General features: G+C 37.2%; 1 protein-coding gene across 1 annotated transcript in view; it reads left to right on the top strand.

Annotated features, from left to right (window-relative positions):
• Nucleotides 1-25,564, top strand: part of RAB3C (RAB3C, member RAS oncogene family) — a 241,904-nt gene that overhangs the window by 80,442 nt on the left and 135,898 nt on the right. Inside the window, exon 2 of the mRNA XM_046672482.1 lies at nucleotides 16,732-16,850. Coding sequence (XP_046528438.1) covers nucleotides 16,732-16,850 — 119 coding nt within the window. The remainder of the gene's footprint in view (nucleotides 1-16,731; nucleotides 16,851-25,564) is intronic.

Genomic DNA, 25,564 nt, shown 5'->3' with positions numbered 1-25,564 from the left:
AATTCTTTGCAGCAATTGGGAGAAGTTCTGGTGCAAAGGTGAACCAGATTCTTCTGTCTTATGGTCAGGAGTCTGGCACTATCGCTATAAAGTGAAATCACTGAAGTCTACAAAGAATTGGCTTTCTTTTATGAACTCTTAAAAAGTTTTGATGACGAGTTTGACATTGTGGCATTCAGATTTTTTATTTATTAGGAAAGGAGGTAAGAGGGACTTGAATTCCGAATCCAAGATAAAATAAATTTGTTCCAGCGAATATTAACGAGGGTAAAGAGGATTCTTGTGGAAAAGAGTTTAAGTCTCTTGGAACTGGGTTTATGGAGTAGAAGTAGGTGACACCCAAATTTATTATTGAAAGACTCCTTGAAAAAAATTGCTTGTTCCCAAGAACTTTTATCCCCATCTCTCCACTTGCTCTCCCTCTGTCTTCTTCTCTCCATCTCTTCCTCTCTTATTCTCTCTTTGGAAAGGGGCCCTTTGCTTCCTAATCTATTTTAACTTGTTTCTGGAAATGGAGCAAATTAAATTTTACATGTTAATGTGCTTATGCCTGAAGTGTCCATCTTCCTATGATTGGAAGCTTAGGCTGCAATTGATCCTATGTTGGCCGATCCATCTCTTCTTACTTTCACATTGCTCATAGTAGCCTTGTAGCTCATTTAAACATAGGAGATGCTGGATATTACATCTTTGGTGCCTCCAATATAAAATTATGATTTTATGACTCTTATGATGTTTCTCTGGTGGTTGGGGTGATACTTGAGATAATTTTTTTAAAGTATGAGTTAAAATAATCTAGTGCCAATAACAACTGAGTGATCTATGAATAAGTGTAAAGGAGATACCAAGCATAGAAACATTTTTTGCTTAAGGAGTATCTTTTGGTGCCCACCTTGAATGGTAAGCTTTACTATCACTAATTGAAAAGAGAGATCTGTCAGTTCCACCTACAAGGTGTGGGACAATAGTCTTGGAAGGAAGAATTTGAGCTCCCTCAGGATAAACATATTTTTCAACTTTGTCTTAGGCATCTATCCCAAATTTACATCTTTATTTACAGCCAAATGGCTAATTTCCCTTATGGAATCACTGAAACTTCTACAATAAGAAAAGCAGAAAATAAGTAATAAAAAGAACTATTAGAAGAAAAGGTAGATTTGTATATAATAAGAACATACCTATTTATAAATTGTTGGTTTTAGAATATCTCTGCTGAGGAGTTTCCACGTAGAGCCAAAATAAAAAATGTCTAAAATCTGAGCTCCTTATCTTTCCACAGATACTTCGTAACTTATCTACTTCTTCGTAGTTGTCAAAAACATTAACTTTCCAACACCCAGTTTTTACAACTTCGATACCACCTACAACTTTTGTCTTGGCATCTTGTGATTGTGTAGTCTAACCCTTGACAGAATGTGTAACTCTCTTCTACAACATCTTTAACGTTGCTCACCTAGCCTGTGTCAAACTTGTCCAGCGATGAAGTACTCACCAACTCATGAGGCAACCCATTTCTTTATTAGTGAGTTGCTCTGTTTTATCAAAATTTATGCATCTCCAGTCATTTTGACCATTGAGGCAAAGGATCTTCATCCCTTTGCAAAAACCAGATTGGATAAAGGCCCAAGAAACATTTCAGTCAGTATTTGTTTGGTTTTCTTTCCATGGCAATTTCCAATTTTTATTTGCTTGTCTGTATTTGTTCTTTAATTGCCTTGGACACTTCATATTCAAGTAAGTCTTCTGGCAGAAAGAAGTTTTAGAGCTCAGAGATTTTTGCTTGTCGACTTCAAACAATTTGGAAGATGATAGCAGTAAGCTTATTTCCATTTGAGAAAAAAAGAGATCATAATTTAGCGAAGAATAACAACTTATAAAACATCTTTACTCCTTGATCATTCACTATTTTATTTAAATGTGTGATTAACAGTGGTTTGTAGTCACATCTTTGAAAAAAATGACATCCCAAAGTTAGATCTATCACACATATTGTTTATATATATATATACACACACACATATTATATAGCATACACATTTTATATATATATATATATATGAATTTCTATGTCGATTTTAAAAACCCAAATCATCAACATGAAGCATATTGATATTTAAAACATTGCGCGTAAGAAAGAAACAAAAAGTGAAGAGCAGCTAGGAGTTGTAATAACTAACATGTATTTCTCACTTCCTATGTCTGAAGTCCTATGCTAAACAAGTTGCCTCTTTTAGATCATTTAATCTTCATAAAAGCCTTGGTAGATAATCTGTCATGGTCTTCATTTTACAATTGAAGAAACAGATATAGATAGGTTAATTGATTTTTCTAAGGTCACACAGCTAGGAAGTGATGGAGCTAGAATGTGAGCATGAGTCATCTAACCCCCGAGTCCGTGCTCTTGACGGTTTCCCGGTATTAGTCAAACTACCAGCATCGGAGCGACCAAGGGTGCTGGGAGAAAGTGCAAATTCCCAGACTCCACTGCCAAATCTACTAAAGGAGAACTTCTGAGAGTGTGGCACTATGTTAAAATGCCAAATGTAATTTATAAGTCAGTTAGAAGGAATAGATCTCCCAAAACTTCCCTGAAATCGAGCAATAATTCTCCATTGTGTCCGTTCCTCCAAGCCGACTCTGAGCTACATCAGAATTTATTGCTATTGGTCCCACAAGGGAAGAAACCCTGACCTACACGGTCATGTTCTTCAGCAGCTTAAAGTATCTTTGGTCTTTGATAAAGAGTCATTCATTCGTCTTTCCATGAAGGATGAAGGATCTGCGCAAATACAGCCTTACACCTTTGCCCATCCACCTGCCTCTCACATTTGTGAAATAACTTGCCAGGTTGAGCATGCAGTCGGACAGAACGAAGAACACACAGGGATCAGACCCTGACCTTATTAACACAGCATGATCATCAGGCCTGGCATACTCCAGCCTGGGTGGTGCCCAGCTGGAGAAGTTTCTGTCTTTCCTGTAGGAGAAGGATCAGGAGATGCCAGAGCATCTGCTCTCTGACTCTGCTATCAAGCTAGTCAAGTGGGAGAGTCTGTTGACATGGTAAGAAAAATACATTTGCCTGGCACACAAGCCCTAAAAGAACTTTTTGCATTGAAAGTAGAAATTTGAATTAGAGTTGGAATACTAATGCCCTTTCAGACTTTTCATGCCAGCAGCCATGTTGTCAGTGAAATTTAAATGTGGGAAAAATGCTTTTCTGGGCTGCCAGATTGTTTGGCAAAAGATTTAGGTCTATTTGGTCTATTTGTAATGCAGTGATTTTGCTAACTTTTTACTATGAAAAATAAAAACTAAATGTTTTTAAATAAATTTTAATAAAAAATAATTTTAAAAATATAATGGGATGCTATAACATTCAAATGGAATATCTAAACATCAAAGGTAACTTCGAGTTTTATGCATGGGTTTTATTCCCCCATCAATAAGGTTTTCTTGGTCCTAGCTAACTTTTCTTCTTAAATTTAAAATGCTAATGTGTGAATATTTTATATCTTCTGTATTGCCAATCTGTCTGTCTGCTTTCTCTTTCATACAAGTCAGTACAGGTTCTTTTTCATTTGATCTGGAAATAATGTGGTTGGTTTATTTGTAATGAGTCCTGGAAACGTGCCTTTTCTGACTTCATAGAGAGTTTAAACCCTAAATAGAATTCAGGTTGAATAAATTCTGTAGATGTTATACTAGATTTAGATTGTATCAAGATTTAATACGAGTTTGGCCTCTTTTCTAGTTTTTGTTTCCTTTTGGTTCTATGGTTGAGTTTTATCCCTTTCAAAAGCAGCCCTCACAATAATAATGCCAAAGGGGCCCTGAGTGCCTACCAGGCTCCCTCCCCGCTCTGGCCCCTCTACCTCTCCAGATGAGAATCCACAACTCATAGCTCAGTCCTCAAGACAGGATGTCTGCCTTTCTAATTTCCCCAATTTTTGCAGCCAATATCCAGGTCCCATTTGCTCCCCAAAAGTCCAGTCCTGTCTTGAATGAAGATTTATAAAAAGAAAAGAGCTTCTTCCGATACTGTATCAGAAAGACTTTTATATCCTCCCAGTTTGTAGGAAGTCACTCTTCAGACTTCTGAGGCTTAATAAAGACTCCTTGAATTGTTTTCCCTGGGCACGTCTCTCATTAACCCCTTAATCGTCTCTGTAGCTGGCCTCTTACCTCCGCCTCTGATTTCAGTTTCTTCAATTATGGAGCCGAGCATCAGACTCAGCTCTACATTTGTGTCGAATCAGAACTGAACAGAAAAGAGAGGATTGCTTAAATAGCGATTGAGACCATCTTTTGATGGTTTCCACATAACCAAAAAATGTAGGCAGAAGGCTAGAGATTGTCATCCACTTAGGTACGTTATCTTAAAGCTTTATTTGTAATTACCATTGCTCTTTGGAGGCCCTGGATGATTTTATGCCTTATCAAATTTGATACTATTTAATCCCATACAGAAATGGGAGGTCACAGAGATCACATGTGAAAGTGCCCCATGCTGTGCGAGGCCCAAGTCTGTGTCCCTGTTTCCCAAATGCCAGGGAAGGGTCTTAATGTTTTCCACCAATTTGACAACTTATGAAACAGTGCTCAGAAAGTAGAAGTTGCCTTTGATGTTTAGATATTCCATTTGAATGTTATATAGCATCCCATTATATTTTTAAAATTATTTAAGATGATGGCTATTTATAAAGAAACAAGGAAATATGTTAGACCCATTTATAAAAGAGAAAGGTGTGCAATTATTAATAGTAATACTATTTCTGGTCAAGTCAAGAAGCCTTTCCCAAGTAAGCATCTTTTCGCTGATATCTCTTCTCCCTGGCTCTCCAGTACTCCTGCCAAACTCAGACAGTCATTTCATCCTCTTGTTGCCCACGTCTGTTGCACAGCGGCTGCCTGCTGTGGTTTAGTCTCTCTCTCTATGGAGCGCGTAATGAGATGCTACAGTGACTTCTATTTCTCTAGCATCTGGTTTCTACATTTTCATTTTCCTTTGTCTCCCTGTGTATTTTAGAGGCTTCATTCATCTGACATATCACTTATTGTTAAATGTTTCTTATCAACTATAGTGAGCAGTAGTTTGAGATGTGGGAACCACTGCTTTAACCTTAAAACACTTTGGTAATTCATTAGGCCTTTTGTCTCAATGAGGGTCAAAACAATCATAAAAGTAAGAATGTGCAGAGGACCTTAAGGAAATCAGAATCCATAATCAAGTAATAGTTATGATAGGGATTTAATTCTGTATTTCATCTTTGAGTTCTGTTCCCTTTTTATGTAAGGAGGCATGGGGAGAGAAAATGAGGGCACGTAGATTCTGGGTGATTCTGAAGGACAAATATCTTTATTTCCTTTCCTTCCCTGGTGATGGGATAAGTAAGGAGCAATATTTTCCTGAGCAATCCAGTTGCATCTTACCACACACTTTCTATTGGGATTTGACATGCTAGCTTCGATTCTTTAGTATCATTAACACAATCAATAGTAATGATGCTACCTATAGCATTTTATAGCTTACATAGAACTTTTCTCATTTGCAGCTTGCAGTTCAACCTGGTGTTAGGTATTGATTTCATTGTGGAAATCAGGAAACTAATGCTCAGCGAGGTTAGGTGATATTTCTAAAGCCACATAGCCTGTGAATCTCAGAGCCAGAGTAGGAACCTAGGTGTTCTAACACTAAAGCCCTTATTCTTTCCTCCTCATATTGCTGCTTCTGGGGAAAAATAAAACAAAAAAACCTTCAGATATGTTAATTTATTAATCCTTACCACAGCCTTGAGAAGATAGATAATTTTATTCCTATTTTAGTTAGAAAGTAAAAATACAGAGAGATTTAATTACTTGACCCAGCTGGTACTGGGTCACAGATTACATTTTCTCTCTTCCATTTCAGATTATGGATCCTGCTCTGGAAGAAAGAAGAATCAGTCCTGTTTTTTCCTCCCCAGATACTATAGGTTAAAGGGGAAATATGGAATCATACCATTCATTTGCAATGCCTGGTGAATTTCCAGATACCAAACAAAAGTCTGCAATACTCAAAGATAAATATTGTTTTAGCCCCTGCAGTGGAAAAGTGGTAGAGAAATTTACTAAGAGTAAACATCAGTGCCAGTCTTTTCACCCCTGACTCATTTCCATGGTCTTTCTCATCATCCCGATTGTGGTTGTGTCTGCTAACCACCTCCCCTCACCTCACTTCCCCTTCAAAAACCTTCCCAGCACTGGGGACCTGCCTTGCCTCTTCCCGGGGCTTTGCCAGCTCACTTCAGTCTGCCCTTTCTTTGATTCCTCTGGCACATACTCCACACATCACACAACAAACGCTTCAAATACAGCCAGGTTCTCAGATTGCTTTATGTGCTTTATTTTTCCAGTTTATGGGAAATGCAAATTCTTTGATTTAGAGATTGTATCTCATGGATACTTATTCTATGTTTTCCTCAGTACTCAGCACAATGTTAGGAATAGAGATTTCTAACGTTTGGTTAGTTTTTAACAAGAAGTTAACCCAGGCAGAATATTGATTAGTTAAAACGACCTGACTTTTCCATTATATAAATTTTGAGCTCGAATGTAAATTGCACTAGACACTAAATTGCTTGGGCTAAGTTAAGAATTAGTTTTATTCTTAGTTAAGACAGCCCAGAAGAGTAAAGGGCTAGCCATTTGATAGGCGATTTTTATTTCTTTCTGAAGATATACTTGAGTTCTCTCGAGCATGAAAACACAAGACCAAAAAGACAGGTGCTCCAGCCCTCTGGCTACACAGCAATGTAGACAACATTTGTTACCATCTTCCTTAATTTTTCAGAAGAAATAGTCTTTTGCGTAAAAATCTCCACGTTCTTATATGTTGGCTTAAAAAATTTAAGCACTATGTTAATCAAACAAAACATTTTATGTCAGAAACTATGACTTGTTTTGTAGATCCAGACCTGGTTTCAAATATAAATTAAACTGAAAAAGTTCCAGAAGACATTTTTGAGACAATAAGTTCAGTAATTAAGTGTTCATTTTCTACCACAGGACATAAACTGGAACATTTCTGGGCAAACCAAGATGTGTGGTCACCCTGTCTACCTAATATCTAATTGGATTTCAAAAAATAAAAAGGAAAAAAACCTTTGATCTTGACCTACAATGAGTGACACAATCACTTTTCAGCATGGGTAACAAAAGAAAGCTGATCAGAGAAAGAAATTAGCTGAGTAGCCAACTTGACTATTTAACAGAGGAAAGACTGCACAAGGCACAGAAATACTCCTATTCTAGAGGAAAACTCATGCCACAGTCATATATTTTATACCCAGTTCTGGTTTCATTTTAAAACTAACAAAATTTAGAGTGACTCAGCTGGCCTTTGGAACTCTTTCAACCCTTTTTTCAACAGTGTAGAACTGACATTGGTGATATGACAAGAATCTATAAGCCATGTTAAAAACTATGAACTTGTTTTGTATTTAATCTTTACAGACCTTATTCTTTGTGCATCTTTTTTCCCTCCCAAAGATGCTAGGCCTGCATCTCAGACTAACGACATTTTCTCCTAGAGAGTAGAGAAAGCTGTGATTAGTAATAAGAGTAAAAGTATTTCAATAAAGAAAAATCCTAGGTGATATTATCTTTTCTTTTGCCTTGACCTAGGCTTAAGGAAAAACAGTGTCATGTCTGATTATATTTCTTTAAAAATGTGGGAGGGATGTCAATGAAGGGTGAGGGAGAATATTGGATACCTGGCAGATTTTCAGCTTGCAAAAATTTGTGTTTTGATGTTGTGATTAAAAGATTTAAAGTGCTGGTGACACAAGTTTAAGAGAATTGCCATGACTTTGGTTTTTTGTACAAGTCAAATGTGAAATATCTGTGTGTTACGATGAGAGAAATGTATTTCTGGGACACAAGAATGTTGTCACGGTTTCCTACGAAGGTGCAGCTATTTATAGATTACCTTTGAAACTATGAAGATAGTATAGCACAGGAGGATGAGAGAGGATAAAGATCAGAAGCCTGTGTGCCTTTAAGAGGTGAGCAGAAAAGAAGAGCTCGCAAGGTAACTAAAGAAGAAAATTCAAAGAGGCTAAAGATTCAGCAGAGAACCATGCTGTAGAACCATGCTGTAGAAGAGTGGATTTAAAGAAATAAGTACTTGTCCTCAGTACCAAATGTTTCAAAAAGGAAAATCAGATGAGAGCCAAAAATGAAACCACTGGATATGGCAATCAGGATGGCGCTGATTACTTTAGCATGAACAGTTTCAATAGAGTACTGGGACTAGACACAGCTACCAATGGTTGGAGAATGAATGGAGTTCAAAACAGTGAAACTGACAAAGATCAAAAGCACATACATGAATGTTAAATAGCCAAATGACATCAAACATAGACCCAGAGTGAAAAATATAACCTAAATTATTCAACATTCAGTCTAATATTTGGAAGGAGGACTAAATTTTGAATGTGTGAGGAAGGCTGTGTTTGGTATGACATTTGTCGTTTTCCACTGTTTTGACTTAGATCTGGCACCTAGCCTCTTTATTTCTCAGTTTCATCATCTACGAAGTGGTCTACTACCCCAGAATAATAATTAAATGAAATGATACATGTGAATGTGCTTTGAAATGTGTAAAGCCCTGCTTAAGTCTACATTCTTCATGTTGTTGTGTTGTTATATTTCACTGGTGATTAGTTTGGTGAAAAGTCTAAATCCATTGGTGTTAAATATCATGCGTTGGTATTATCTTTATCTAAACCCTGTTTTCAAAGTCCTGTGCCTCTCCCCAAACTACAACTTGAGCATCCCATTTCCAATCTTTTTCTCTTATTTAAAAAAAAAGCTCGGGCAGAGCACAGAGGATGTTTAGGGCAGTGAAATTACTCTGTGTGGTACTGTAATTGAGGATACCTGTCATTATACGTTTGTACAAACCCACGGAATCTACACCACCAAAAGTGCACCCTAACGTAAACTCTGGACTTTGAGTGATTATGATGTGTCAGGGTAGGTTCATCAACTGCAACAAATGTACCATTCTGGTGGGTGATGTTGGTAATGGGGGAGGCTATGTGTGGCGCAGAGGGTATATGGAAAGTCTCTGTGCCTTCTGTTCAATTTTGCTGCGAACCTGAAACTACTCTAAAAAATAAAGTGTATTAAAAAAAATAAAAGCTGAGCGTTTTTAAGCCTAGTTTAAATGTCCAGGTCATATCTCATTTAACATTCCTATTCTTCCCTTGCAAATCTGCCTGCATTCCCAGGGACTGGAAGTGTATCAGGAAGAGGGGTTTGATCCACACTTTCACCTTTTCTGTCTCTCCTTTGTCTAGTTCTTACTCTTCCAGGGTCAAGAGACGGAAGGAGGGCTGGGAGACAAAGAAAGGGCAGATGACTCTATCTAACTGGATATGAATTATAGTTCTCTCTTGGCTTCTCTGGCTAAGCTGTCCTGCCACCCACCCTGTTTTCTGTGACAGACATCCAAGTGCTGGTTCCCTTGTGTAGGATGTTCAGGGAGTTCTGCAGGCCTCTCCCACTACACGGTGACATGACATGGGAGATTTGCTCAGGTTCCTTCCCTTTTAACATTCCTTCAGCTCCCTCCTGCCCCTGTTAATATTCCTCATAGGCTCCCACACCCCATCCAGGAGTCAGCCCTCTCAAAAGTGAGTTAATGGCAAAATGTGTCAAGTGCAGCTACCTGCTGTGATGTTTGTTGATCCATGAGAAACTCACTTCACCTGGCCATGCTAACCTGTGGGAAGTCAGGCTTCTCTACTGCTTCCCCCTACTCAACCCTGCCATCTCTTTCCAGGTCTCAAATACCCCTATACAAGCGCAGATCAACAATTCTATTGCCTAAGCAGACATCCATCCCACCAGCCAACTGGCACGTGGCTTGTGTGACTGAAAGCTCCATCCCTTTGGAAGGGGTCTGGCTTGAGTCTTAGTTGCCAATTTTAGGGTGACAATAAGAGTCCCACTCAAAAGCCTGTTATCCTTTAAAGCATCGAGCATTTGATCTGATGCAAGCATTTTGAATTGCATTCTGTGAAGAAAAACAATCACCGACCTTGACTAAAAGCTCTGAGCTGCCTGCCTTTAAATATTTATCCCCCAGGTTTTGACGAAGTTGAGCATAATCAAAATCCCACTGGGAAGAAGTATGTCAAAAAGATTAATTAGAAAGAAAGCAAAAATGGCGTCTTTCTCTGCCTTTGTGTTAATCGTTCTTTGAAAACAAGCTCTTAAATAAAATAAATGAAGGTGCCTTTGCACAGTTTTGATTGTAAATTTTATTAAGGTCTTAAAGAGAGTTCATCTGAGCATTTAGAAGGTGTTTACTGAAAAGTGTCTCCAACTTTCATGAGCAAAAACACACAATTGGTCGATATGTTAGGGTCTCACTGACAATGGAGTCAAAAGCCCCTTATAACCAAGCTATATATGACTGTTTCTCTCTTCTAGGAAAGATGAATTGCCATGGTAACACCGCCAAGAAATAATAGGTCAAGTTTTATCCTTCTGCCTCAGGCTTATTTTATTAGGTTTACTTAGAAGTGAATGCTATTGTAAAATGAAGCTTTGGGTATTTAAAAGTGAAACATTATGACAAGAAAATCTGATCAATAAAATCTGCTGGTGTGAAGAGGAAGGATGAAGGACAATAGGTAGGAAGGACATCTAAATTGATTGAAGAACTATTTAGAGGCCAGTTTATTAGCACTCTCTTCTAAAATATGGGCTTGGTTTACAGGCGCTTGTCTAAGTGGGTGTAAATGAATTCAAACTGACTGTTTGCACAAGATCAGTAGGGAAAAGTGGTTTGTAAATTTTATTTTAATGGAAGATTAGCTGCTGTAAGGAAAAAGATTCTTATTTCATTTTAAAAATAAATATGCAACAAGAAAGCATAAAATATTTAAGCTTCCCGTTTTGTTCACTATTTTTATAAGACTATATTCAATGTTCCTTTATGCCTGCCTCTTTATGGAAATGAAAAATAAATACAACTTGGGAGAAGTAACATCATACAGAAGAAGTGATGTGTAATAATCAGCATTTTATTGTTTCTGTTGTTGGGGAAGCTTGCATCTTGTTAGATTTTTCTGTAACAGCATCTCAACCATTTGAGGATGAAAATTTCAACATGAAGCAATTTATAATTTTTGTCATTTCAGGCAATGTTGTTCTGTCCTTCTAATAACCATATATGTATGTATGTATACATATGTATGTATATATACACATAAATATGTTAAGATCTACTTTTTTAAAGCAATAAGATACATCAACTCGCTCTTTTTCGAGCAGAATTAATTTTACATAAATGGGGTATTTTAATGCATTTTAGCATAACATCCATGAATTCATACAGTGAGACTATGTTAGACTTTTCCATAATACTGCCTTTAATTTTCTATGTTTTCTCCTCTGTAAAGTAGTAAACGGATGTGTGGGTAGCTGTGAAATTATATTGCTTTCTCCCTGATCATGAAGATTGCAAACTGGGTCAGTAACTGTATTAGTTTCCTGGGGCCACCATAATGAAGTACCACAAACTGAGGGGCTTAAAACAACAGAAATTTATTGCCTCACAGTTCTGGAGGCTAGAAGTCCTAAATTAAGGTGTTGGCGGGGCCATGCTCTCTCAGGCTCTAGGGGAGAATTTGTTCCATGCCTCTCTTTTAACTGCTAGTGGATGCCAGCAATCCTTGGCATTCCTCGGCTTGTTGATGCATGGCTCCAGTCTCTGCCTTTGCCTTTGTGTGGCCTTAATCTGTGTGTTCTGTGTCTCTGTTTTCTCTTCTTAAAAAGATACTAATCATAGGATTAGGGCCCACCCAATATGGTATGATCTCATTTTAACTTGATTACATCTGCAAAGACCTTATTTCCAAATAAAAGATCCCGTTCACAGGTCCTGGGGGTTAGGATTTCAGCATATCTTTTGGGGAACACAACACAACCCGTAACCGTGACTAGGAATTGGAGAACTTCACCACTGAGCAGATGGTCTCAATTACAGTTTTAAGTTTCTAAGCTGTCTGCTTCTTTGGAAATGATATTTTCACGATTTTATTTAATCTTTTCTAGACATGTAGGGAATATAATATTCTGATTAATAAAATGCTTTTAATGTGTCGAATTTTAAAATATACAAAAATATGTCTAGAATAGAATAAATTTAGTATATACCTATCACAGTCCCTAACTAGTAATGTGTTCACTAAATGTTTATTGAATGAATGAATGAATCAATCAATCAGTGTTAATATTAAGCTTTATTGAGCATAATTTAATCTTCCTTTGATGATTCAAAATAATTCCTATAGGTAAAATGTAGCCAATACAAGTTATGAGATTACTACTTGCTTGAATGCTAAATGACAAGTGTTTATTCCATTCCACGTCTTTGTGTCCATTTGGAACTCACTGAAGTGTGTTTTATGTCTCATGTTGCAATGCATCCTCCATTTCTGTTGACTTCCTCTTTGGGTTATTAAATATTATTTCCTTTAGCTTAATTAAATTGCTTTTGTTGATCAGTTAACACCAATGTGTTTTGGTTTGGTTTCTTTACCTATAAACTTACTTACTTTAACAGGTACCAGGATTGTCTATCCTTCAGTCTATTTTTCTCTGTCTAGACATTCAATAAATGTATTTTGATTGTGGTGATATTATTTGAGTTATGTTTCTTTACTAATGGTTACTTCCATTTTCCCTTTAATCCAATACAGAGAGAAGTAATCACCAAAACAAAAACCAAATTACAATATAACCCAGACCTTACAAACGAAAGCTCTTTCCTCAGTCTTAAAACTGCACATTATCTCTGCATGACCTCAGAATGCTTTCACAATGCAGTACATACAGTTAAAGGAATAAAATGTTTCATCAGAGAACAGACCGTAAGACAAGAATGCCTAAATTCAAACTGAAATTGATACTGGCTACTATTATCAAGCTGCTAATGTTTTCCATTTTACAGTCTTTTCTTCACAGTTATTCAAGTATTTGCTAATCAAACTTATCATTAAGGCCAAAAATTCCTCCTAAAAACATGAGGGAGAAATCAAAATGTTTAAACCAACTAAAATGATTTTATTTTTCTTAAAAGAGAGGAAAATGAAGGAAAAAATTTTCATTATTTAATCACTTTTTTAATCCCTCATTTTCTCTGGAAGAGATTTATCGTGGTGGTTTTCAATCACCAGAAACCTATATTTACAGTAAATCAGCAGGTATTCCTAGCTATTAGAATCAATGGGGCAGAGGAACAATGCAAAGCCAGAATTTGGAGACATTTTCCTGAGCACATTGAGAAGAGGTACCATTTCAGTCACTTACCTTCGGAGAATGTTCACATTTAATTACATTAGTGGCTCTTGACATTATAAAATGTTCTTTTCTTTCAAATATAATCTTGTATCATCATTAGTAAATGTCAAACATAATGAAGTGTTTTTCTGACTTCCTATTCTTCCAGATATCATGGGAGAGAATATGCTAATGAGTTTGTAATTCTGAGATTGTTTTCTGTGCTCAAAACCAATGCAGAACCAACTTGGTGTCTGTTTATTAGCTTAGTTTTACTCTTTTTTATTTTCTTTTACTTGGAAAGAGAATTTCCTTTTTATTTCTTACCACACTTCCTCTGTTTGGTGCAATTTCTTATTCTCCCTGAGAGTTTTTAGGTGATGACTACTTCCAATTACATTGTGTTTCTGGGGTCAAGTCAGAATGGTGTGGAAGGTCCTGCCCTTTGCTGTGACTTAAGTGCTATCTGAAAGCTTCTATTTTCTTTTTTTCTTAGAAGCTTTTTTTTGTTCTCCTTTCTCTATTTTTAAATTTTGAGACCTAATGGCTATTCAACTCTGTGGTTTCCTGTAACATCTCAATCATAATATAACGGGACCTTGATTTCTGCTCTCTCAAAGACTAAATATACCTACAGTGTGAAATTGGTGTGTTTTATAACACTAGAACTAGTTTCTTTTATGTCAAAATAAAATTAACATCACATGAAAAGGGAAGGCATCACTGGAAGGGGTCAAGGAGAAAGAGATAATGCCATAGTTTTCCAACACAGTATTATTCAGTGTGTTGAAGACATGCTTGACAGGAAGGGTCTGGGTCACCTTTTAGCAGTGCCTCGGGTATAGTGGCTGTTTGCTCCTATTGAGAAATTATGGAAAAGCTATCTGTTGTACAGAGAAGGCAGCAGGAATGAGGTCCCCAATCTTTAAGAAGGTTGCTCAATCAATCCAAAAGGATATTTTACCAAGAGAAAAAGAAAACCATTTACAGCGTTTCACAATAGGCAAAAAAAAAAAAAAGGTAATTTTATAGAAAATGTGTTCTGGAAAATATGAACCCAAGTCAAAAGTGGATAAGTTTTATAGAGTGACTAGTTATAAGGGGTTCTGTTCCCCAGAGAGCTAAAATATATTACACAACCTCTGATTATACCTCGCTCTTTAAACATGGTACTTAGGAATTTGGTTCTCTAACTTTCTTCCTTATTTCACATTTGGATATACTGTTAATTGAATTAGATCCCACAAATATCCAAGAATATCCAAATAAGCTCAAGATTTGCTTCTCTCTGCCTAACAAATTTGTATATTTATCCCAATTATGTGCAACTTATGATATCCATATTTATGACTAACACCTACACTTTCAAATTTATAAAATACTAAGCAATGTATAATAAAATATTCAAATAGTTGACAGGTAAATTCTATTATAAGGGCATGAAACTATGCAGCATTACATTTCTATTATTATGCTTGAGAGTCAACTCTTTTTATAAATTAATTAGCTATTTATGAGCCTATTAATAAAAAATTTTAAAAATTAGAATATTTAACATTTTTTAATGATTTCTAATACCATTTAATATATCAAAGATATTAACTTTTGGTCTCGCTGGTACCATGCAAATATAGTTCCCAGTTTATCATTTGTTTATATATCATTTCAATTTTATTTATAGCATTTTTTTCTATATTCAAGGAGTTGTCAAATGTTCATTTGGTGAAATATATGTTTTCCTTTTTGTTTTCTCCTGTTGGTGGTATGTTTTAAAAGCTCTTCACTGATTTTGCTGTATTTTTGCTATCATAGTCTGTTTTCATCTTACCTTTGCAACCTTATCTCTGTTGTATTACCTAATGAATATCTTCCAATCAGGCCAGCCTTATCTCTGCTCCAAGAGTAGAATATAATTGTTGCTGGCTTCATGAAAAGTCACACCCTTAGCTAATTTTCAAGTTCCGTTTCACACCACCACGTTCTCTCAGAATCCTTCGCTGATTTCCTCAGCCTTCTTTGATCACCCTTCTCTGAACTTGCAGGAGCTAAATAGAATATAGCGCACAAATCAGGAGAAAATTGTAAGCAATCTTGAGTTTCCCACTGTTGGTCCAGGTGGAGTGTAAGCATCCAAGCAGGAGATACCTATGGGTGATGAACAGCCTATCCAACATGAGCCCAACCCAACAGTGAGATCCAGGAGATCTTAGCTGCATTTTGATGCTAAAGGAATCTATTCTTGTGCCACCCAACACATTAGCTTTCACTTAAAGACTTCTTAAGTCTTAGGGGGAGTTGGGATGCACTCTGTGTAGAAAGGAGGCATCTCTAGGAGAAGGGGAGCAAGACGACCCACGCTGAAGTCGGAAAGAAGGTAACATTTCAGTCCAAAATGCTAAGCACCTAGAGTAACAGCAGAGAGAAGTCAGAGCCCAGTCTCCAGGGAAAGTGGTGAAGGGGGTTGTAAGTGACATCCCAGGTCCCGAGAAGACAAAGGGGCAAGAGCTGGTAGAATTTAGGAGTAATCTCTTGAGCTACACTATATAGTTCACATGACATATATGGGTTGTTTCAGTGACATAGCTGCCTCTGATTCCCAGATTTAACTGTTCCATGCCAGCTCTTTTGCAGTCCTGGAACCCCTGTATTTGTAAGCTGCTATCTCCCATCCTGTGTTAGCCTTGCCTCCCCAAATTTCGGGAACAACAGCCAGTACGTGCCGTTTACTGACCACTTTTTGCGTGCCAGGCTCTGTGTGCAGCACTTCACATGCACTATTTCATGTAACCCTAACAAGCATGGTGGACCTTAGAGGTGGTCACTTCACGGAGGTTCAGTGGCTTGCCCACATTCCCCCAGCTAACTAAGGGGAGAGCAGGAATTCTAGATCTGTCTGACTCAAACTTCCACACAAAGAAGATATTTTTAATCTCATTTTACAGTTGAATAACTGATACTAAACTGCATGCCTTTAAAAACAGGGTCTTTTTCATAAACTTCTTTTTTCCCCCACAGTGTCTTGTTCATAGTAGGGAGACAATAAATACATAATGATGGAGCTAATGTACTCCTCTGGCTGTAAACTATACAAAAGCCACACCTTTTGATATGTATGATCTTTCTTTTTATTTTATTTTCTATAGTTAGATGCTACTTAATAAGAATGAAGCTATGTAGAAGGTACTTTGAACTAGATCTTTACGAAAAGAGAATTTTTCATAATAATGCAGAACTGCCATATGAAAACTATTAGGAAAAACAAGACTGAAAAATATGCGCAGCTGTACACTGCAAGTACAATTTAGACTCTTTATGGTGATTATTTCTGGAATAACCACTTCCCCTAAAATGTATTGCCTTATTTTTTGAGAGATTATTATTATTATCTTTTAGGACACAGCAGGCCAGGAAAGATACAGGACTATCACCACAGCTTATTATCGTGGGGCCATGGGCTTTATTTTAATGTATGACATCACAAATGAGGAATCCTTCAATGCGGTACAGGATTGGTAAGTAAGAACAAATGCTTTCATTACTACTGATTTTTTCATGCCACTCTCTCTTCCTCCTCACACCACAATGTAATATGTGTGTTTATTAAATACTATGATCCCATTTGTGCTTTGTAAAGCAGACAAATGCTAGCTATGCTCAGAATTGCTATTTTGGAATTGATAAGAAATCATTTTGGTGCTTTTTCTACATTTTGTTCATTCCGGTGCTTTGCATCCTGTCATCATTAGCTCTGTGGAGACTAGCGCATTGCTTTTATTCTTTAAAATATAAATAATGAATGGTTTGGAAGTTTACTGATCTAAAATAGGGATCTGGGAACTATGAACCACAGGCTAAATCTGGCCTATGAGCCAAATCCGGCCCACCACTTGTTTTGTAAATAAAGTTTTGTTAGAAGACAGCCAGGCTCATTTACTGCTTTCATGCTACAACAGATTTAAGAAGTTGCAACTGAGACCATGTGGCCCACAAAGCCTAGAACATTTCTATCTGGCCCTTTACAGTAAAAGTTTGCTTACCCCTTGTATAGATTTGTTAAATAGTTTTCAGTTTTTCTCCAAACTGAAAAGTTTCAAAGGACTGGGATGAAGAAAAAGGTAAAACTAAAACCCTTTCTGACTCATGGCTGCGTGAAACCATCTGAAAACTCCTCTCTGTCCGTGATGAGTGTGATTGGCAGTGGGGGGATTACTGCTGTGGCTGCAGCTTCCTTCAACCTGTTCCACCAGCACCTGGGGAGGAGACACTGAAGAGCCCTTGGTCATGGTCATGAATTCAAGCAGCAGGACTGAACTGGTCTGCTTTTCTGGGGAAAGAGCCAGAGTTTAGCTCGAGCTTTGTGTGGTGTTAGGAGGAAAACGGAGCTCCCATTGGTGGGACCAAGACTGAACAGACAGCCCATTTTAACTCCAAATACAGCTTGTCTTCTGTAAGGAAACTTTAGCAACACAAAAACGAAATAAACCACATTCATTTTTTTCCCTGTTTTACACGATAGTAGTATCCAAAATGATTTTTTTTTTACATGTGTATCAGCTCAATGAAGGTCAGATGCTATTAAAAACTGAAATTTGCTTTAGATTTTTAAAAATTTTTAATTGTTCATCTGAGAAAATATCTACATCTTTCTTACTAACACACACTTGCAGTGCAAAAAATAATACCATTGACAATAGCAATGCAAAAGGGAAATCTATAGCAATAAACTGAAAAAGACAAGTTTAGGAACAATATGAAAAAATAATTATCTTCCACTGAGAGACATAAAAGAAGGTTTAAATACCCTTCTTTTTAGCAGACTGAATATTGTAAAAATGCTGGTTCTTCTCAAATTAATTTATAAACTCAAGGCAATCCCAATTAAATACCAGCAGGTTTGGTATAAAATGAAATGAAATAGAGTCCAGATACAGACTCAAATCTATACAGGAATTTAGTTTATGACAAAAATATCATTTCAAATTAGTGACAAAAAAGTGTGCAATTAATAGTGTCGTGATATTTAGTTAATTGCCACGCATAGCTCTGGCACGCATATTGACATACAAAATGGTCATTTTAACGTTGACCGTTTCCTCTCAGGAAATGGTGAGACCCAGTGCCCCCAGGCAGGCAGTTTTCATGAATCAAGTTCCAGACTTGAGAGTCCTTAATGCTCTTTGCACCTGTAGTTCTTGCCCTGTTGTTTCAGTGAAAGTTATATGATTACTGAGCATACATGGAAGGATAAATTGAGTTCATTAAACCCAAATGGCCACAATGCCAGGAACCATGCTATCAGTACCCCTGCCTCTTGCATCAGAAAGGAGATGGAACAGTTCAGCTCCCTCATGCCTTCCTCCATGCCTTCCTTCTGTAAACCCCGTCAGTTCAGCTTCAAACCCACCAAAGCTTCCTCACCCGTCAACAGACCTTCTGCCCTATCTCGGTCCTTCTCTTCCTTCAATTCTCTTTTTGACTCTATTTACCCACTCTTTCCTTTTGAGGCTCTGTTTCTTGTCTTCTGAGAGATGCATTTTCCAGATGAGTCTTGTCTCTCTCTACGACTGCTCCTCTTCCTATTTCCTAGATTTCCCTCCCTCCTTTACCCTGCCAAGTGTAAGCATACCCCTGTGGGGTTTTCTCTTAGGCTTATTCTCAGTTTCCTTGGCCATCCTATCCACTTCATTTATCACTTATACCAGATGGCTTCCAAGTTCAAATTTCTGGCCCCAGTCTGTCTTCTAGACTGCAGTGTTGCATTTCTAGGTGCCCAGAACATTTCTCCACTTGGACATCCTGCTGACACCACAAAATCAATTATCTTTACTTGCAACTTCTCACCTTCTTGACATCATTACTTCTATTCATTGAGACCCTAATGCTCTGTCACCCAGGGCTCACTCTGAGTCCAGCTCTAACCTCCAACCATCCCAATCTGGGGCCTGATCTGGCATAGTAATTTTTTTCTGAATATCTTTTGATTCTGCTCCTGCCTTTCCATTCCTTCTATGACCATCATTGCTCAGCTTCTTATTGTTATCTTTTGCTTCTACCCTCATAGGAACCTTCTAATTAATCTTTCTCCCTTTAGATTTCTTCTCATCCCAAGCCATCCTATCTCACTGCTGCTATAAGAATCTCCCAAAAGAACATGATCCTAAAGATCATGGAAGACCCCTGCCCAAAAGCCACGACTCACCATTGCCTCCTTAATTAATTAAAACTACCTCAGTCTGACTCTCAAACATACCACATTATGGAGCCACTGTATCTTTATAGTCTCATCTCTCACTATCGTAGAGCCAAACTGAACTGTTCACGGTTTCTAGAACCCAGCTTCACCTTTCCAACCTTTGTGTTTTTTTGCTTTGATGACACTCCCTGCTTTACATATCTTTTTCACAACTTCCCACTCCACCTGTCCCACACGTCTAGATCTGTCAAAAACCAACAAAGCCCATCCATAAACTCAACCTTACTTACTCATTTTTTTCCTCCACAATTGTATGATCATTGGTTTATTAGAGTTTTTTAATTCGTCCAACAAACATTTATTGAATACCTACTCTTTGACAATCTGCCAGATGTTGTATTTAGTAGTTATGCCAGCATTTACTATTTTAGTTAATGGATCAACCCTCATCCAATTATCTGATGTGCAAATTTGAGCACTGTTTTTTTATTTCTCCAATAGTATTGGCTTTCTGAATGCTCTCAAATCTATCCTTATTCTTTGTCCCTATTGCCACTGTCTTAATCCAGGCTGTCATTAGCTCTCATCCACTTTAGGAACCTTCTATTTTGTCTTCTTACCTTCAGGTCCTACCCACTCCAGGTCGTCCATCATATTGCCATCAGAGCTAAATGAACCTTAACATGTCTCTCACCTTAAAAATAAAATCTTTGGGGGTGCACCGCTTAAGTGCACAAGTTCCACTTTGGTGGCCCAGGGTTCACTGGTTCGGATCCCAGGTGCGGACATGGCACCACTTGGTAAGCCATGCTGTGGTAGGTGTCCCATGTATAAAGTAGAGGAAGATGGCGACGGTTAGCTCAGGGCCAGTTTTCCTCAGCAAAAAGAGGAGGATTGGCAGCAGATATTAGTTCAGGGCTAATCTTCCTCAAAATAAAATAAAATAAAATAAAATAAAATAAAATAAAATAAAATCTTTAACAATGATTTATTACCTTTAGTAGTGACTCTGGGAGCCCATCTGAATCACTGTGGAGCTTCAATAACATGAAGAAGCCCAGGCTCCACTCTGGATATACTAACCCAAATCTCCAGTGATAAATCTGGGCGTAGGTATTTTTGAAAACTCCACAAGTGATCCTGAAGCCCATTACTGGTTAAGACCATTGATCTAGAATGAAATCTAAATTCTCTAATGTGGTAAACAGTGTAGCTTCCAATATCTATTTCACTAACATCATCTCCTACCACTCCTCCATTGGTCCTATGTTTCAACCAGACAGAACTTTTATCAAACGTTCCATCTTTTCAATACTTCCATTCCTCTGCTTGGAATACCTTCTCTGTTATCTCTCGAAATTCTTATTCACCTTTCAAAGCCACTCAAATACCAATTCTTCTATGAAGATTTTAAAGCTATCTCTACTCCATTTCCTACCCATCCCAATTTCCATTCTCAGTGGACAGTGCTAGTCACACGTTCATCTCTGCATCCAAGCTACCCTAGTACTTTCTACAGACCACATAAAAACCTAGCAGACTGTTGTTATTTGATTATATCCCATCTTCTGTGTTGGACTGTGAGTTCAGTAATCTTTTTCCCTAGTACCGAATACAATACAATCGTATGTATATATATATATATAATTTTTTATAATATAATATACATTTTTTCTAATTTTTTATTGTAGTAAAATACACATAACTTAAAACTTACAATTTTAACCATTTTTAAATGTACAGTTCAGTGGTATTAAATACATTCATATCGATGTCCAACTGTCACCACCATCTATCTCCAAAACTCTTCTTGCAAAACTGAAACTCTATACTCCTTAAACAGTAACTTTTCATTCTCCCTTCTTCCAAGACTCTTGCAACCTCTGTTCTACTTTCTCAATGAATTTGACTATTCTAGTACATCATATAAGTACCATGATACAGTATTTGTCTTTATGTGACTGGCTTGTTTCACTTAGCCTAGTGTTCTCAAGGTTTGTTCATGTTATAACATATGTCAGAATTTCCTTCCTTTTTAAGGCTGAATAACATTCCATTGTATGAATATACCCATTATTCTAATATATATTTTGAATTAATGATCCAAAGAACTATAGAAAATTACATCTTTACTCGATATCCCAATAGAAAATATAGAAATTACTTCAGACTGATGTAGTCAGGAATTAATGGTTCTATTCTTCTTCCCAATAAAGGATTTAATATTGTATGTGTATTCCTGCTATGGAACTAATTATATTTAGCTTTTTATTGTTCTTTAGTATATGCTTGTCTTAAGTTGCTACTAGATTATATATTTGTAGAGAAAGACCACGTCTTACTTGTTTGTGCCCCCTACTTAACATAGTACCTGGCACAAAATGGGTATTTTAAAATTTATTCTTAGTTGAAAAAAATTGAACAAAATGACCCATCAAAAACCTTGGGAAGAGCTGTTAAAAAATAGAATTAAAAAACCTTTGGAAATATTCAAGGAATAAAAGCAGAATTGTTTAGTACGAAAAAAAAAATCTGTTTGGGAAAAAAAAAAACCCCAATTCAGCAGTTGAAACTTGCTTTACGTATATGCATCACTGAATAGTGTTGGGGACAGGGGAGCTTTCCGATAATCAGTGATGGCTTTCTACAACAGAAAATAAGGTATTCTCAGAGAAAGAAGCACAAAGGAACATATTCTTTAAATTACTGGTCTCCAAGTGCTGATCTTAGGGGTCGAAAAAAAATGCAGAAAAACGTATATAATAAAAGGAAAAATTAATTGAAACTGATTTGCAACTAACGTTTCAAATGTTCTTCCTGGTAAAATCCACTTCAATTGCACAGAAAGAAAAGAAAATACTTGTCGGCTGAGATTTCAGTAAAATCCTTAAACTATCTCACTATAGGGAGATTTAGATTAAGTGCTCAGTTTCTTAAACTTAATTACACACAAATTCTAGTCTGTTAAGGAGGCAAACAGAGAGATTTAGAGAGAATAGCAGCAAGCTAACATCATTTTGAGGAAATGGAGGCTATTCCTTTTTTGAAAATACATTAAACCGCTTTGAATTTTCCAACGAAATTTTAAGGAATTAAATTAAATAAAATATTCTCTTCAATTTGGCCAAATTCCCAAGTTCTATAAATTTAATAGAAAATGAAGCTCATTATGAGCTTATTTATATGTTTATCTTGAGTCTACAAATTTTCAAAAAGAATGTGAGAAAGTAAACACAAAAATACATATAGTATGGTTAATAAAATAGGAGTAGAGAGTAAATCTCAAGAATCAGGAGAGAATATTTGTTCTAGTGCTTGTTCCCTACAAAGAGGGTGGAAAAAGCTTTAGTGCTAATGCTTTATTGGGAAGTACAGTCTCAGGGAAGCAAGAGTGAGGAGAAAAGGGAGTGTGACAGGGAAGAAGGGGGGACCGACGTTAGGGGGTGTCTTGCAAACCCTTCACCACTTGGTATCAAGTACAGCTGACCATTGATCTCCCAGGAACTTCCTCAGAGACTCTCTGGTAGAAGAAAGGAGAATAATTTACTCATCAGCTCTTGTCTTTTATTGGTCAGATGTTCACTTCTGGGGCTGTAACTCCTCCATGCTTCCAAGTTACACATACATGGATGACTCATTTCACTAGCGACTGGAAAGCTTCAGTGTAGGCAGCAAGAGCTCCATGGCATTGGCCTGAGGTGAGCTGCTTTGGGTTATGACTGTGTCACACTGATAACAGAGGTGATAGCAGAGCAGAGCCCTTTGGAGGAGGAATGACTCAGGTGGCCAAGAGCCCTTCAGACAAGTGAGTCCAAGTGGATCCAAGGGGCACATAAAAGATGTCTGGTAAAGAATTTAAAAGCTTATGGAAATCCAAAGGATAAAATGGTTATCGTGTTTAAATGAAATGTAGTTCTGAAATTCCTGGAAACCAAGGTGAAAATCAAGACTGAAAAACAAAAAAGGTAAACATGATGTAGTACATAGCTCTCATTATAGGAAGAGGGAAAATACCATACCAATCCCTCAGGGCAAAGAAAGTATTTTTTTACTTAAATTCCGGTGAAAATGCCTTTTATTTTGGGAATATTGGGTTTATGTCGGCAATGGCTTTTACAACTTGTACTAAAAAGAACCCATGAGACTCCTTTTTTATGGCACCTTCCAAACTTTAGACAAACATTAAAGGCTCAGTGAAGGCCCCTCTGAGAAGCTAGGCAAATATAATCCAAGCACATAGACTTCTTGTGGTCTCAAATGATCCAAGAATGGAATGGTAACCTCTCAAGGGAATGCGTGGATTCCATGCTACCCAGACTATCTTCCCTAAATATCATTTTTCTACCTTATATCTTGGATAGAAGGCAATTGCAGGTTATGCTCTCTGAAGAGGAGCTTGTGTGCTTATAGTGAATTCAATATTTTGGAAATCAGATGCCACCTTGTATTTTCATGCTTGTTAAAGTCTTTTGAGGTTTTGAACTTCTTTCAGTCCCTTGAACTTTTCATGCCCTCGGGTTTCTCTTTCTCTGGGCCTTTGAACATGCCCTGCCTTCTATAAGAAACACATCCCTTCAACACCCACAAAGATCAAGCTAATTTCTTCTTATCTGTCAGGTCTCAGTTTGACCATCATTTCCTCTGATAAATTTTTTCTAATGCAGACTCATTTAGATGCTCCTGTAGTCAGCTCTTGAAACATCACCACCATATATCTTATAACATATCGTAAGTGCTTATTTAGTTCTCTGTTTTCCTGCTGGATTCCAAATTCCTTGAAGAAAAGGACTGTGCTTGTCTTCTTCATCTTTACATCCCAGCACTACCCCAGTGGCTGCTCAATAAATATTTATTGAATGGGTGAGTGAAACCTGCATGGAAAATGCATATCTAGTGAGGCTATCTGAATTGATTGGTGTGTTTTGTAAAAATAAATGGCTGTAAACAACACACTGGAAGCTGCAATGAAGTTTACAGTGTTCTTCAGATTTGTCCATGTGGTGAAAATGTGTGTGATCACGGTCAGTAACTAGACTAATTTGCCAGATCCCCATTTGCTTCAACCTACAGTTTATTAAGGAGAAAACCGTGTCAGGTTGTAGAGTCAAGAGCAGCAATCTAGTAGCTCTATAATTTTGAGAAAATAGAGGCCACCTCTTTTTTGAAAATAGAGTATTCTGTGCTTTGAATCCTCCAATGGGATTTGATTTAAGAAATAAATGAGTGATTTACTAGAGAGGTCCCAAATAGATTTAAATAATTTTAGAAATATGGAATCACTACTGAAAACTTCCCTCTCCTTGAAATGTTTCTCAGATAAGTTGTGGGCAGAGGTTCCCTGGGTCTCAGTTGGAACATGACCCCAGGTATATAGAATTTGAGTCAGCTGTCCAAGCTCTTCCTGAACTTCTAGCACAATGGCTCAAATTGTCTACACATACTACAATGCATCTTAAATTGACTTAAAATCTTCCCCATTCCTGACTTTAAATGCATTTCTGGTCTAAGTATGGCATGGCCACAGGCTGCTGTGTTTCCTGTAGGAGAATGTCATTGACTTCTCTCCCCCAACCTTATTTATTTACATTCTGCTTTTTATGACACAATGAGAAACTATAAATATAGGGTCTTTTTTAAGGCAGGAAATCTGGTGAGCAGATTGATATTTTTTAAAAACCATCAGACGGAGGATAAAAGTCTGACACCATCTTCCCACCAGTTCTAAATAATTCATTTCTATGACATTCAGGGCACCATTGCAGTTGTGCTGGAAGGAGAATGAAATTTCACCTTCAACTATTCTCTTCCTCTGCAATTTTCTCTCTTTTTTCCTCCAAAAATATATAATGGTCTTAAATTAAGGTGATTTCATGTTAAATATGAAAGAATTTAGCCTGATAATAACGACTAAGTTATGATGAACAATTGCTAAGCCTTTGTTCAGAGCTCCCTAATCTTGTTCAAGGGTCCTATCAACTATAAAGTCAGTTCTGTCATAGCTTGGAGGGGTCACATGTGGGATTACAACACAGA

Source organism: Equus quagga, chromosome 9, assembly GCF_021613505.1.
Source record: "Equus quagga isolate Etosha38 chromosome 9, UCLA_HA_Equagga_1.0, whole genome shotgun sequence".
NCBI classification, from domain to species: domain Eukaryota; kingdom Metazoa; phylum Chordata; class Mammalia; order Perissodactyla; family Equidae; genus Equus; species Equus quagga.
Note: the sequence above shows the minus strand (reverse complement) of the source record. Positions and strands in the feature narration are given on the sequence as shown.